The sequence below is a fragment of the Sphaerodactylus townsendi genome, linkage group LG11, assembly GCF_021028975.2.
Source record: "Sphaerodactylus townsendi isolate TG3544 linkage group LG11, MPM_Stown_v2.3, whole genome shotgun sequence".
Classification (NCBI taxonomy): domain Eukaryota; kingdom Metazoa; phylum Chordata; class Lepidosauria; order Squamata; family Sphaerodactylidae; genus Sphaerodactylus; species Sphaerodactylus townsendi.
The window spans coordinates 29,597,895-29,610,793 of NC_059435.1; the positions used below are offsets into that span (position 1 = coordinate 29,597,895).

At 42.3% G+C, this 12,899-nt stretch overlaps 1 protein-coding gene across 5 annotated transcripts in view; it reads right to left on the reverse strand.

Moving 5' to 3' along the window:
- The window catches only part of ATP2C1 (ATPase secretory pathway Ca2+ transporting 1), a 56,786-nt gene that overhangs the window by 18,062 nt on the left and 25,825 nt on the right, over positions 1 to 12,899 (reverse strand). For all 5 annotated transcript variants that reach the window (XM_048511481.1, XM_048511476.1, XM_048511479.1 and 2 more), the window contains 9 exons: positions 11,955 to 12,063; positions 10,491 to 10,646; positions 8,865 to 8,933; positions 7,862 to 7,937; positions 5,655 to 5,721; positions 2,884 to 3,008; positions 1,378 to 1,475; positions 594 to 689; positions 419 to 508 (listed from right to left, as the gene is read on the reverse strand). In XM_048511481.1, the coding sequence (XP_048367438.1) occupies positions 419 to 508; positions 594 to 689; positions 1,378 to 1,475; positions 2,884 to 3,008; positions 5,655 to 5,721; positions 7,862 to 7,937; positions 8,865 to 8,933; positions 10,491 to 10,646; positions 11,955 to 12,063 (886 nt within the window). The remainder of the gene's footprint in view (positions 1 to 418; positions 509 to 593; positions 690 to 1,377; positions 1,476 to 2,883; positions 3,009 to 5,654; positions 5,722 to 7,861; positions 7,938 to 8,864; positions 8,934 to 10,490; positions 10,647 to 11,954; positions 12,064 to 12,899) is intronic.

Sequence of the window (12,899 nt, forward strand, 5' to 3'; positions counted from 1 at the left end):
CAGCAGATATCACCAGTGGATAACACCCAAGGCAACTCAGTCCTATATTTATGTATATTATGTTACTCATCCCTTGTATTGCTTGATTTTGTACGCTGTTGGATTCTTCAGATGCCACAAGTCTTTGTTTTGGCTGCAACAGAATAGAACAGCCACGTCTCTGAACTACAATACAATTCTGTGTTTCTGGCTAGTTAGGTTTATTCCAGGGGTAGGGAACCTGCGGCTCTCCAGATGTTTAGGAACTACAATTCCCATCAGCCTCTGTCAGCATGGCCAATTGGCCATGCTGGTAGGGGCTGATGGGAATTGTAGTTCCTGAACATCTGGAGAGCCGCAGGTTCCCTACCCCTGGTTTATTCAAACTCAGAACTAGCACTGCTGCTCATCAGTTGTGTATACACAGCACACCACATACCTTCATGGCAAGCGCAATTAAGGCCCCTTCTGTTGGCTTTCCCATTAAGGTGTTGTTTCTAATTACAGCGTCATTGCACACACATCCAGCCTGAAGACAAGAAGTGAAAAAATGTTAATGCAATATATGTTGGCCAAATTGCAGAAAATCATAGCCTCTTTAAGAAAGATCTTACCTCAACAATTCTGCTAACAGATGGATTGTTAAACCCATGAACTACATCACCATCAACAAGGACTTCTCCAAATCTGTTATAACCAACACCAGTAACCTATAAGATACAGTGAACATAACATTCACAATGTAATAAACATTTAAATTTTTCCCCACACAACTTTAGAAATAAAGGTTAAAGATGATATTAATTGTGGAACATGTCCACAAAATTCCCTAAAAAGCATAAGATAAACAACGCATTCAGTTTCCTGCTCTGTTCCTTGGAACATATTAGAGAACCTGAGGTTATAATTTTATTACCCTGATCAAAGCAGATGGGAACAATGAAGAAAATACCCAACTACTCAGGTAATCACAAAACTAGAATTCACAAGAAGCTGCTGGCTCTTCACTCTAGGTGGAAAACTTAACACCGCCAAAATTTCCTCCAAAATGGCAGCAGATTTTATATTCCAACTATGACCCTCCTGCACACATTTTCATGCATTTAAAAGTACAATGCAAGTCTACATCACACGGATACTTTATCTAATGTCAGCCTCAGTATTGCACAATGCTTTATAACCTGCCATCTTCTGAAGAGTGGAAATGACCATGTATACAGGCTGAATCAAATGCCCACCAATTTCCAGCCAATCTTAGCAGAGTCAGTCATGCATATATAGATAAGAGAGATTGGTACAGAGAAATTTCCAGAATTACCACATCTTATAAATAAAGCATATCTGCCCATCCACATTCACATGCATTAACTACACTAAAAAGACCTCCTTTCCACATACCTCAGCATGTATCCCGTCTGCTGTAAATATATGAGTGACAGTCATTTCATTCTTTGTCAATGTGCCAGTCTTATCTGAGCAAATCACATTGCAGCAGCCTGCAAAGCATGAAGGCAATAATCACACAAAAATGTTATAATGGAAGGGGCTTTCATTCAGGCAACAGACCACGGATCAGAGCATCTCCCCTGAGTCTCAAGAAACAAAGAGGAACTTCAGTCATGCAAGAGAGAAATAAGCAGCAAGTACCAGCCACTCTCTTCTCCCCAGACAGCCACCCCCAGATCCCTTTCTCCTCAGCTAGGTCTATTTTTAGTGCAAGCCTTAGCACAGAGATAGGCAGTCCCTGACACCTTTCATCATAGAATCTGCATTCTCAATCTCATTTGTTGGCTGAAATTTGTATGCTGCTTTCCAATGTTAACTTTAAAAGCAGCTGACAATTTTAAAACATAGTACAAATTAAAGCAATGAACATGAACATTAAAATTAAGTACAGCAGCAATAATCCATTCCTAACTCTTAAAGCAGGTCAGAATGCACCCTCCTCTCAAATGCCTGGCTGCAGAGAGAGAGAGATGGGGGGACCAGCGGCCAAGCTGGTTGTGGAAGGAGGGGCAAAGAACTGCACAACTGTGCAGCTAGGCAACAGGGAGAGATACACACTCAAAAGAGTAGGGGAGAAAAAGTGGGGCCACAAAAGGCAGTGCCAGATTTACCCTGACGCTTGGCGAGGGTCTCAAAATCTAGGGGGCCTCCAGCCACAGTATAATATTTTTGACACTGTAATAGGTGTTTGCATTTATTTATGTATTTTTCAGGAATTATGAATTGCGGGATTTTGAACACCCGTCATCATCCTCAGCTTTACTCAATTTTGTTGAAAACACTCTTCCATGTTCTTCTAGTTGTGAGGGGATTGGGAGGGGCCTCGCAAGTAGGCCTCTATCCGGCACTGACAGAAGGGGAGACAATTTCCCCTCCAGGAGTCCTTGTGGGTTCCCAGCTTATAGATTTCATGACTGAGTTTCAACAGCAGTAATGTAAAAATGTTTGGATGTTTTTTATTCTAGCAAAAAAAGCTAATCACATGGTAAATTACAAACTTAAAGATGAGGCACTTCAGGTGGGAATTGATCTATTCACCAGTGGAGAAGCCCTTTCCAAGAGAAGGAGCCTTCCCCGGGCGCATGAGGCTCTTCCTTCAACAGGAAGGTTCCTTCTGATAGAGGAAAACATCTATGGAAATTTAACAGATCCATGCAAGCCAGCCCTTCTAGGTAGGAAAATGTTCTGCTTTTAGCAAAACACACACACACAGAAAAATACTATTTAAGAATACAGGTATTAGAAAAACTACATTAACAAGCACATCAAGATAAACTATACCTACACAATAAGATAGACCGTTCACATGTCAAGGTATTTTGTCAGAAGTGATTGAGGCAAACAGGAGATCACCCTCAGCCATTCACAGGGATGTTATGCATTTTGGTCTACTCTTACCTAAGGTTTCCACAATTGGCAGCTTTTTCACGATAGCCCGTTTCTTGACCATTCGCATTACACCGAGAGCCAGCGTTACCGTGACAACAATAGGTAACCCTTCAGGAATAGCAGCAACAGCCAGACTGCAATTTTAAGAGGACGAACTGATCACCAACTTGACACACGCCAAAAGTTACGGACACATATTAAAAACAGAAATCAAGTTACTGGCAAAGCTGAGCCGAAGTTGGAGGGTGGAAAGTTTCATGAACAGCTTTGCAACTTGCAAAAAACACCACACCCATTTCAGTGATGTGAGTGGCTAAAGAACAAAAGTTTCCACCTGTTCAGAGGAATGGCAGGAAGAACGGTCCTCACCCCACTGTGCCTTCACAGCATCCAGTGGCCAAATCTGCCTGCCTGAAGAATGTCATCACGTTGCCTACCATTTGCCCTTGTCTATTATTGCTTTTAAAAATCGATGCAAACAGCACTCAAAAATGGCAGTATGCATATATGCATGGAGATTCTCCATTTATTTACTATTTGCCTTTAGCCTACTTTTATTTTGCCCTTGCTTTAAGGAGATGAAGGCAGTGTATGGAACTACGTGACTCCTTTTATCTAGAGAACATCATGGCAGAGTGAACATTTTAAATGGGGTCACCCTAGTCTAGGGGTGGCCAACCTATGGTGCTCCAGATGTTCATGGACTACAATTCCCATCAGCCCCTGCCAGCATGGTCACACCACACTTGCCCTTTAACCCTCCACAGTCTTTTTTTGCTATGAAAATTTTATGGGTGAATATTCAGCACTGCCCGAATGATTAGAAAGTTAAATCAGAAAAACTGGTAAGAGAAACAAATTATGATAGCACATTTTATGAGCAGCTATCCTCTGGTGACAATTCACACTTTAAAATAAAGGTTAAAAGGTCCACAGTATAGCACATGGCACATATACTTTGCATGCAGAGCGTCTGATGCTCAGTCCATGGCATCTGCAGCTACAAGAATCACAGATAACACTTAGCACTTCTTCAGACCGTGGGAAGTCACAGCCGATCAGAGTGCATAGCAATGGGCTGGACAGTCTGACTCTGTTTAAGTTAATGCAATGCGTTCATTTTTAAAAGGCCATGGAAAAGTGGGGACACTAGAAAACGTGTTTTACTAAAGTTCAAGAGTCAAGAAGGGAAAGTATCGCTAGGTCTCTGGTTCAGACTGAAAGAAATCTTGCTCTTATAGGTCTGCAAGTCTCCCCCATATGTCAAACAGAGGCACCTGCCCACATCCTCAAAAACCTTCCATATGCATGAATGGAAAGCAAGATGAATGCCTACTCACATTTTATTTTGAAAATGATGATATTTGCAACTGTGAACAATAAGTTATGGTTGAAAAGCCCACGCCATCATTATCTTCCTCCATTTAAACTGGGCAGCACACATAAGGAGTAAGTTAAAAACCAGAAAGTCTCAGAGTATATTAATTTATTGCGGGATGAGTTTCAGTAGAGGAGATTCTATCTATTGTTAGACATATATAGTTGGTGTGGGGGGGAAGAAGAGGAGTTTGGATTTATACCCATAAGGGCATAGGAACTCCTTTCCCTTCCTCTCCCCACAACAGACACCTTGTGAGGCAGGTAAGGCTGAGAGAGCTGTGACTAGCCCAAGGTCACCCAGCAGAAATGCAGGAGTGGGGAAACAAATCTGGCTCACCAGATAAGAGTCCGCTGCTCATGTGGACGAGTGAAGAATCAAACCCAGTTCTCCAGATTAGAGTCCACCTACTCTTAACCATTACACCACCTTGGAGATATACATGAGATTCAATTAAAATGGCAGCACGGTATAGTGGATATGAGTAGGGAATTGTAATCTGGAGAACCAGGTTCGATTCCCCGCTCCTCCAAATGAAGCCAACTGGGTGACCTTGGATCAGCCACAGTTCTCTCAGAACTCTCAGCCCACAGAAAGGGAAGCAATGGCAAACCACCTCAGAAGGTATTTTGCCTTGAAAACCTACAGGAAGTCAGCTGTGACTTGACAGAATCTTCCATCACACAGTAGAGAAAAAGTTGTATAAACATGGTCCATTGCTTTTAAAGTTAAGGCCCCTGAGTTTTTTTGGTTTTAAAGCCTGAACTCAATTTAACTTCCCACATGGCTAGAATTAGCTACCAAAGCAGCTGTTGCTTTTGAAGCTGTTGGAAATGGCCATTTTAAAGCTTTTTTAAAATGGGGTCAGGGGTCAGACAGATGGTTACATTGCCAGAAGTATTTTATGAGAGCCCGTAAGCTGGCCATAAGCTTACCAGAAAACCTGAATTTGTTCATGCTAATTTCCCTCTGCATGATGTGTAAAATCTGCAGAAATTGTGCAGATGGGCTAACCTGTAGTTTGTCACGTGTACACTGGGGAAACCTCTCTTTATTTGAGAAGGCTTACTCTTGAGAGAATGAGGAGTACTCCAATTATTACTGCTTCACTTCCTTCGTTCAACACTATGCCTTTAAATAGATAGAATTATTTCTCAGCAACAGCAGTCTTCTGAGAAGTGCTCCATCGTCCCACCTCTCCTGTCAATAATAGCTATTGATTAAAAGGCCATTCTGTGGCGTCCCCAGGCAAAGCCCCTGATGTTTTGATAGTTGCCATGGAGACCAAATCCACACAATTATCTGTCCGTGCCGAATGTCAATTTCTTGTGGAGTTCTTCAGTCTATGATATCTGATTGATTGCACCATGAACTACAGAGATTAAATACGTAAGACTCTCACCTCACACCAATGGTAAACATATCAAGAATATGTTTTCCTTGCAGCCAGCCAACCAGCATAATGATCCCTATGATAAAATATAAGTAATTGAACAGCAGAAGATGAAGCCGGAAAGATCTCAAATGAAGCAGCAATCAAATTGGCAGACAAGCAGCAGCGATCAGTGGGCAGAGTTCTAGCAGGTTCAACAGGTTCAAAAAGTTATGAAGCAACCACAAATGTGTCAGCTCAGTGAGCTGAACTGAGAACAGAATCAACAGCTTGGTCTCCTGAAGATTTACTTAGCACAGATGATTTAGTAAATACCTTTTTTACAAGCAGATAAAGTTGGAAAATAATGTACATAAAATGAGTGTCTTGAAGAGGCCAAAGTAATCTAGATTACAGTGTGATGCAAGATCTTTTCAGACATTCCGCCTATGTGTACCACCATTGGAAGTATACCGCCCACGGTGCTCTCCATAAGCACCACTGCCATTTTATGTGACATAAGCAATGCAGCATAGATTTTCTATCCAGAGACTAGGACCAGGAGTGATGGGTTCAAAATGAAGGAAAAGAGATTCTACCTAAACCACAGGAAAAACTTCCTGATAGCAAGGGCTGTTTTGACAGTGGAATGAACTACCTCAGAGTGTGGTGGAGTCCTCTCTTTGGAGGTTTTTAAACAGAGGCTGGATGGCCATCTGACAGGAGTGCTTTGATTATGTATTCCTGTATTGCAGGGGGTTGGACTTGATGGCCCTTGGGGTCTCTGCCACCTCTATGATTCTATCTGCATATAGCTTTACTACACATGTACCAAAGCTGCACAACCAGAGAAAATCCACACATTTCCCATTTCCCATGGGATGGAGACCATCTGTATAGGAAGCACCACAGGTAGTATGCACTCCTCTTGGTGGGTTCTTGGAACATGTCGCAGTAATATCTGAAAAGGACTACAGTCCTTAAATAAATAGGGCTCATCATGCAAGGGAGTCAAACGAATACAACTTTCAACAGTGTTCCAGCTCGGGTTTTTGACAAGATCCAAGTTGCTCCTGCTCCAGCCCAAAACTATTTAAACCATAACAACCAACATAGGTACAAAAAGCACACCATGAAAGCCCTGCCTGACAATTTATGGAGCAATGGCATTCTTGCCAGTTTTTCTTTATAAAACAACTATTTGATTCACACCTCACTCAGTCTGAACCTACAGAGACATCAATTGCATCTTTCTCCCCACCACTGGAGCCCAGATGCACTTCTGTGCAGTCTGGGAACTGCAACTATGATAGCTCGCAGAAAGTACAAAATATTATATAGAGTACATACTTCATCCCACAGTATCTCAAAGAAGAGGAAAAAACTCTCTCTGAGATTGGATAGAGCCCTGGCCAGCTGCAACTTATAATGCTGGTCTAAATGGACCAGGTTTCCATCTCTGTTGGACTCCATAAATGTAGAGTTTCTCTCAAGCCTTGCTATCTACGCCATACTTCAAGTGTTCTGCCTCTAGCACAGGTGTTGAAAAGCAAAGTTGCCAAAAAAAGGACTTCTGCCTGCCTCTCAAGAGCCTCTGAAGACATCAGCAAAGCTCACTACAATTCAACATAGAAAATCCTCCCAGATTTTTTTAAAAAACAGTGCTTACATACTTCTCTTGTAATGTCAGTAAGTAAGAACATTTGCAGATGTGTAGCTCATGTTTAAGACAAACCCTCACCAGGTCTTCCAAAGACACTTATTTTAGTTTGATTTAAATGCATTTTGATGCAGTCATAACTCAGGTCCAGCAGTATATCAAATAAGTCACATACTGTTCCAGTTCAGGGCAAGATAGTATGAATACTTTTGAGATCACATTGGCTATTTTGCCTGAACATACCCACCCACCAATAAAGAAAGAGCCTACAAAAGGTCTAAAGACTTATTTCCCTAAAAGCCACTTGGCTGTTAGGAGTGCAAATCTCATAGAGCAGGAGGACACTTTGAACCTAAAAAGCAATTCACTATTATCTTGAGAGAAATGGAGAATCTGGATATATAAAGTATCAAGAATCCACAATTCCCTCACAGTTCAACTAGTTAAAAATGTGATTCAAATAGCACTGAAAAACTGAAGTACTAGTAGTTCTAGCTACAACACGGATCTGGCCCAGTGGCCCCACTCCAGCAATGGCCCAAGATGTTAGTGCCCAAGTAAGTAATTATTTGCTTACCAATTATTCCGAATGAATACAGGGAAAGTTGTTTCCCAAGGAGATCCATACTTCTCTGCAGAGGCGTCTTTGGAGCCTTGGTAAAAACAAAGAGAGAAACTATTCTATTATGTGCTGTCAATGCGCTGACTTTGTCGAAGTCCTCTTAAATAAGGCCGTTTCCGCACAGAGGCGGAAGCGGCCGGGTCAGCGTACTTGACGCCGCCCCGACGACGCTGGGACTGTTCACATGAACGGTCCCAGAAAGAGCTGGGACGACGGCACCGCAGAGCGCTGTCGCCCGACTGACCCGGCATGTCCCCAGGCCTCCGGCACGTCACCAAGGCCTGAGGACACGCCCCCCCGGCCCTGCGGGTGTCCCCCGGCCTTGGCGACGCGCCGGAGGCCCGGGGACAAGGTAAGTGCAGGGAGGGAGTGGGGGGGAGACGCCTTGAAGCCGCTGCCGTTCGCACGGCAGCAGCTTCAAGCCGGCGTTTCCGGAAAAGTGCGCTTCCCAGCACACTCTGGAAACGCTGGCTTCGCGCCGGTCAGGTGCGAATGGCGGCCTGGGGACGGCGTTTTTGCCGTACCCAGGCCGCCATATTCCGCCAGTGCAGAAACGGCCTAAATGAACATAGCTCAGCAACTGACATCATGCCATGTGCCTCCCTGTTACAGTTGGGGGGGGGGGGGTCCTCTCAAACAAGACTCCATGCATTGGAAAGATAATGCACCTGCCTGACTCTTCACTAAAGGATATATAGAAGGCATAAATATTAGCACACTAATAAAATGTAAGACTGTTCTGGTGTTGTCGACAGAAAGCACAAGTCCAGTTTATTACTGCCCACCTACTTCTGGCTACAGCAAAGCATTGGGGTGAACATTCAGATAAGCAGCGAAAGTAAGAACAGAAAGTACAAGCTGTAGGGGAGAAGCCAAAATTCCTCAATACCACTCTAAAATCATCCAGTTTTGGGGAGAACAAAGATTTGCATTGTTCTTTATTTACACAGCTACTTACCTCTTCTGCTTGCATCATTTTGAAAACCTCGCCAAACTCCGAGTTTTCCCCTGTTCCAATAACTATTCCCTACAAAAACAAACATTCCACATTTAAGCCAGAGTAGAGTTGCAGATTTACTTCAGGTTATGTTTGACTACAACAATACTATTTGGCTGTCTTGATTCTTGCAAGGTCTGGTTTTCAAAACATTCCAGAATTCATTTGGCCCAGCTTATTTACATTTATAATGCAAAAAGTACAGTCTCCCATCTGTGATCAATAAAATATATATTGTTTTATGCTAATGTTGCGTTTACATTAATGCTGATTTTTATTTAAAACCTCAACACTACTACAAGTTTGTTGGTATAGGTTTTGTATTAATGTTTTGTTGATTATTTTAATCTTATAAACTGCTTGAGGAAGCAATGGCTGAGAGAGATACAACCTATCCTTTAAAAACAAACAGAAAAGTTTAAAAAATCCCTGCAATTACTAATCAGTCTACCAGACATTAGCAAATAATACTGTGATCTACTTTTTGCATTCTCATGGCATAATCAGCGAACAAGCCTTGGAGACAGCGCTTTAAACATTTAGTACAAATGTGACAATTTAAAAGAGGTTTTTTTGTCTGTTGATTTTAACTTAATTAACATTTAAATAGCAATTAAGACCTAGAAACCCAAATATCCGTAAAATTAGTGTCTGCAGTTAAAGAAACTATGTGGCCCAGGACTATGAATTGGATTATATGGCTGTGTAAGCAGAAATAATAGGTACTAGATCTTTCCATGCCTTTCCATTTCCACAGCAAACCTCAGCAAGTCCCAGGAAGAAGCTGCTGGGTATTCTTGGACTTCTGGGAGAAAAAGAAACCAAGCACAATGGGCTTGCAAGAGGGAACCATCACCCCAATCTTGCTCTTGTTCCACTGTGACTAGACCAAGGTCACCCAGCTGTCATGTGTGGGAGTGTACAGGCTAATCTGAATTCCCCAGTTAAGCCTCCACAGCTCAGGCAGATTAGATACACGAGCTCTTAACCTCCTACGCCCAAACTGCAACCCAAAACCCACTTATTTATCGCAAAGTGCCAACACAGCAATTTAACCTGAATACTGAGGTTTTAGTTTAGAAAAAACGGTTGGCTCCAAGGTGCGCATTACTCAGGAGTAAGCTTGGTGATAGTTGGTGGCTTTGCTTTGAAACAACCGTGCAACACTTCAAATGGGTGAATCCCGACCCTAGGAGAACTTACTCAGAAGCAAGGCCCCTTGCCAGCAACTGAGCTTACTCCCAGGTAAAGGATTGTGCTTTAGTTCTTCCCATGAAAATCAGTGGGGTTTAACAGCACTTAACAGGGTTACCTACATGTTGTGCCCAGCAGCCCAGGTTAGCCTAGATGTGTGTGGGGCGATTTTCCAAACACCCTCACCCCCAATGACGAACTCTGTGCATGCGTGCCTACAGAGAGGGATCTGAGTGCCACCTCTGGCACCCGTGCCATAGGTTCGCCACCACTGCAATATGGTAACACAACAGGAAACTGAAGACTAGAAGCTCATATGCAAGGGGTGGACATTCTGAAAACTGACCAGACCTTCCATGAATCCCTAAGTTAAGCACCCTTGATGTGAAATACCTTTGCCTTTCCACATCGAACGAGTGTTCCCATGAAAGCAATGTTGCTTCTCGAAGTGAGGTCTCCATTGGCAGCTGCTGGTTGAGGAGATGTGCACTTAGAGCAGGGGGTTGTCTCACCTGTCAGACTGGATTCATCGATAGAAAGATCCACCGCCTTTGAAAACAAATAAATACATCAGGCAAAACAGCTTTATTAAATCTGCCGCTTTCTCAACTGTCAGCGATGATTAAAGGTATTCAAGCAACGCAAGTTCTACCCAGTCTTCTTTTTTAGGAGATGAACCATGTCAACAACAGAATTCATCCGGCATACACATTAATCAAGCACATGACAAGCTGCTTTTGCAAACAGGAGCTTCAACACAGCATGGAAAGAAAACCATTCCACTTAATATGCTTCAAGGAGTTCTAGACACAGTCTGTGTTTTTAGACATCATCCTACAAACTATAAATTGGACTAATCAAATTTTACTTCTACAAAGTAAATAAGATACTTAAAGGATTCTAGTGTAACCCTTGCATTGCACTACTCTGCCTAATTATATATTCAGAGCTGAGCCATACCACAGAAGTCATAAGCTGCAATAACAAAGACAATTTGGGCATGATTAGCTGAAAACCAAAGACTCCTTGGCCAGAAGGAGGCAATCAGTATCACTTGGGTCCCCTTCCTCAAACCCCATTGAGTAGTTTGGCAATCAACAGGAGGAAAGGAAATGCATACAGGAGATCCAAAGGCCAAGGTTGAGTTAACAGCACCTTCTCCTTTCACCTGATTCATTCTGAATCAAGACTGGAACCTGGGGACTTTGCCATTGTCAGGAGTTGTGAAGAGATCTATGTGAGGATTAAACAAGCAATAAACCGCAGCGTTTAAGACCTTCGGATTTAGTGTCTTTCTGTGGTCTGCTCAACCAGTCCGCTTTTCCATCCAGGAAGCCCTGGAGGTGATGAACTTGAATACTTGCAGGGTGTTTTTCTGCCCAAATCAAAAACAGAGTTGCATCTTTCCATAGGGTGCAAGGTCATGTTCAGCCCTGACGACTGATATGTACTTTTGTGGTGACATTGTCTGTACTGACCAGAATGTACTTTGTTTCTATCAGATTCTTGAAGCTAGCTAAGTTAGCTTGATTACATGTTAACTCCAGCCAAATGATGGTGTACGCCTGTTCCACTAGTGTCCACGTTCCCTGGGCCAGCTGACCCAGGTAATAATATATCAGATTACAAACTCAAAACCTGCCAAGAGGTTAGCACTAGCATTTGCCTGTAGTTTCCCCACCACCTTCAAGGGCTGGCTCATCTACTGTGCGCTACCTTTTTTCCTGTATGGTTATAATTTCTGAATTTATTTTTGTTTTATGTTAAGAGTTCTAAAACTAATACTAATCAGGGCCTTTACTAAATATTACTGAATCCAGAACTATTTCAAAGTAAAATAAATTAATACAAGCATACCTCAAATAACCGTAAATCAGCAGGAACCCTGTCTCCCACAGAGAGGCAGACAGTATCCCCTGGGACCAAGTCTCTTGCAAGTGTATGTTCCACCCTTCCCTCTCGAACACTGCAGAGACAGAAATATATAGCACAACCCACAGTTGAAAGCCCAGTAAAATAATATGAACACGTTTACTTTGGAGAATTAAAAAAAGAACCACACTTCTAAATACAACAGTGTAAGTAGCCAGCATATAGCATTAAGAGATGCGGTCCTCACCTATGCCATGCAACCTGTTAAATTCACTTCAACACAGTGAACCAAAGAACATCACTTTGGAAGCCTCTTGCCTGATCTTGTGTCAGACTTGAAGCGGCAATTCAGCTTCTGCACAGGGAAAGGCGAAAATGCCTAGCATGTCTGCCTTGATTAAGCTGTCACCCTTTTTCTGTATGGATCTATGTGCACTCAACTGTATTCGAGAGCTAACATTTTAGACTTTTAGTGAGAATTTGCTATGCTGACTACAAGTGCCAAACCTACTAGAGATAGGGAACTTAAGATAAATTTTACTATCGTGATCTAAACAAACGTACACATTAATAGACGCATATTTCTCTTTGAAGATGTCTACGTGCGAATGTATATTTATGAGTTAGCTCTGTTTTCAAGCACCTGGGGCAATGTCACACATATAAAAAGACTCAAATGAAAAAAAAAGAATCCCTACAGAAACAACACACTATAAATACTAGTTTAGTTTTAGTTTTATTTCAGTTTACTACACTAAAATAATAAAGATGTTCAGTCGCTGTCCTTTCTGGCAACATGTTTTCAAGTTGTTTTTCAAATGCATAGCTGCAACTACCATTGCTTTCTCTTACACAAGAGAATATGTTCTTTGCAGTCAAGCTGTTTACTCAAGATCTAGTAATCTTCAACTATGGTATTTTAGAACCCGG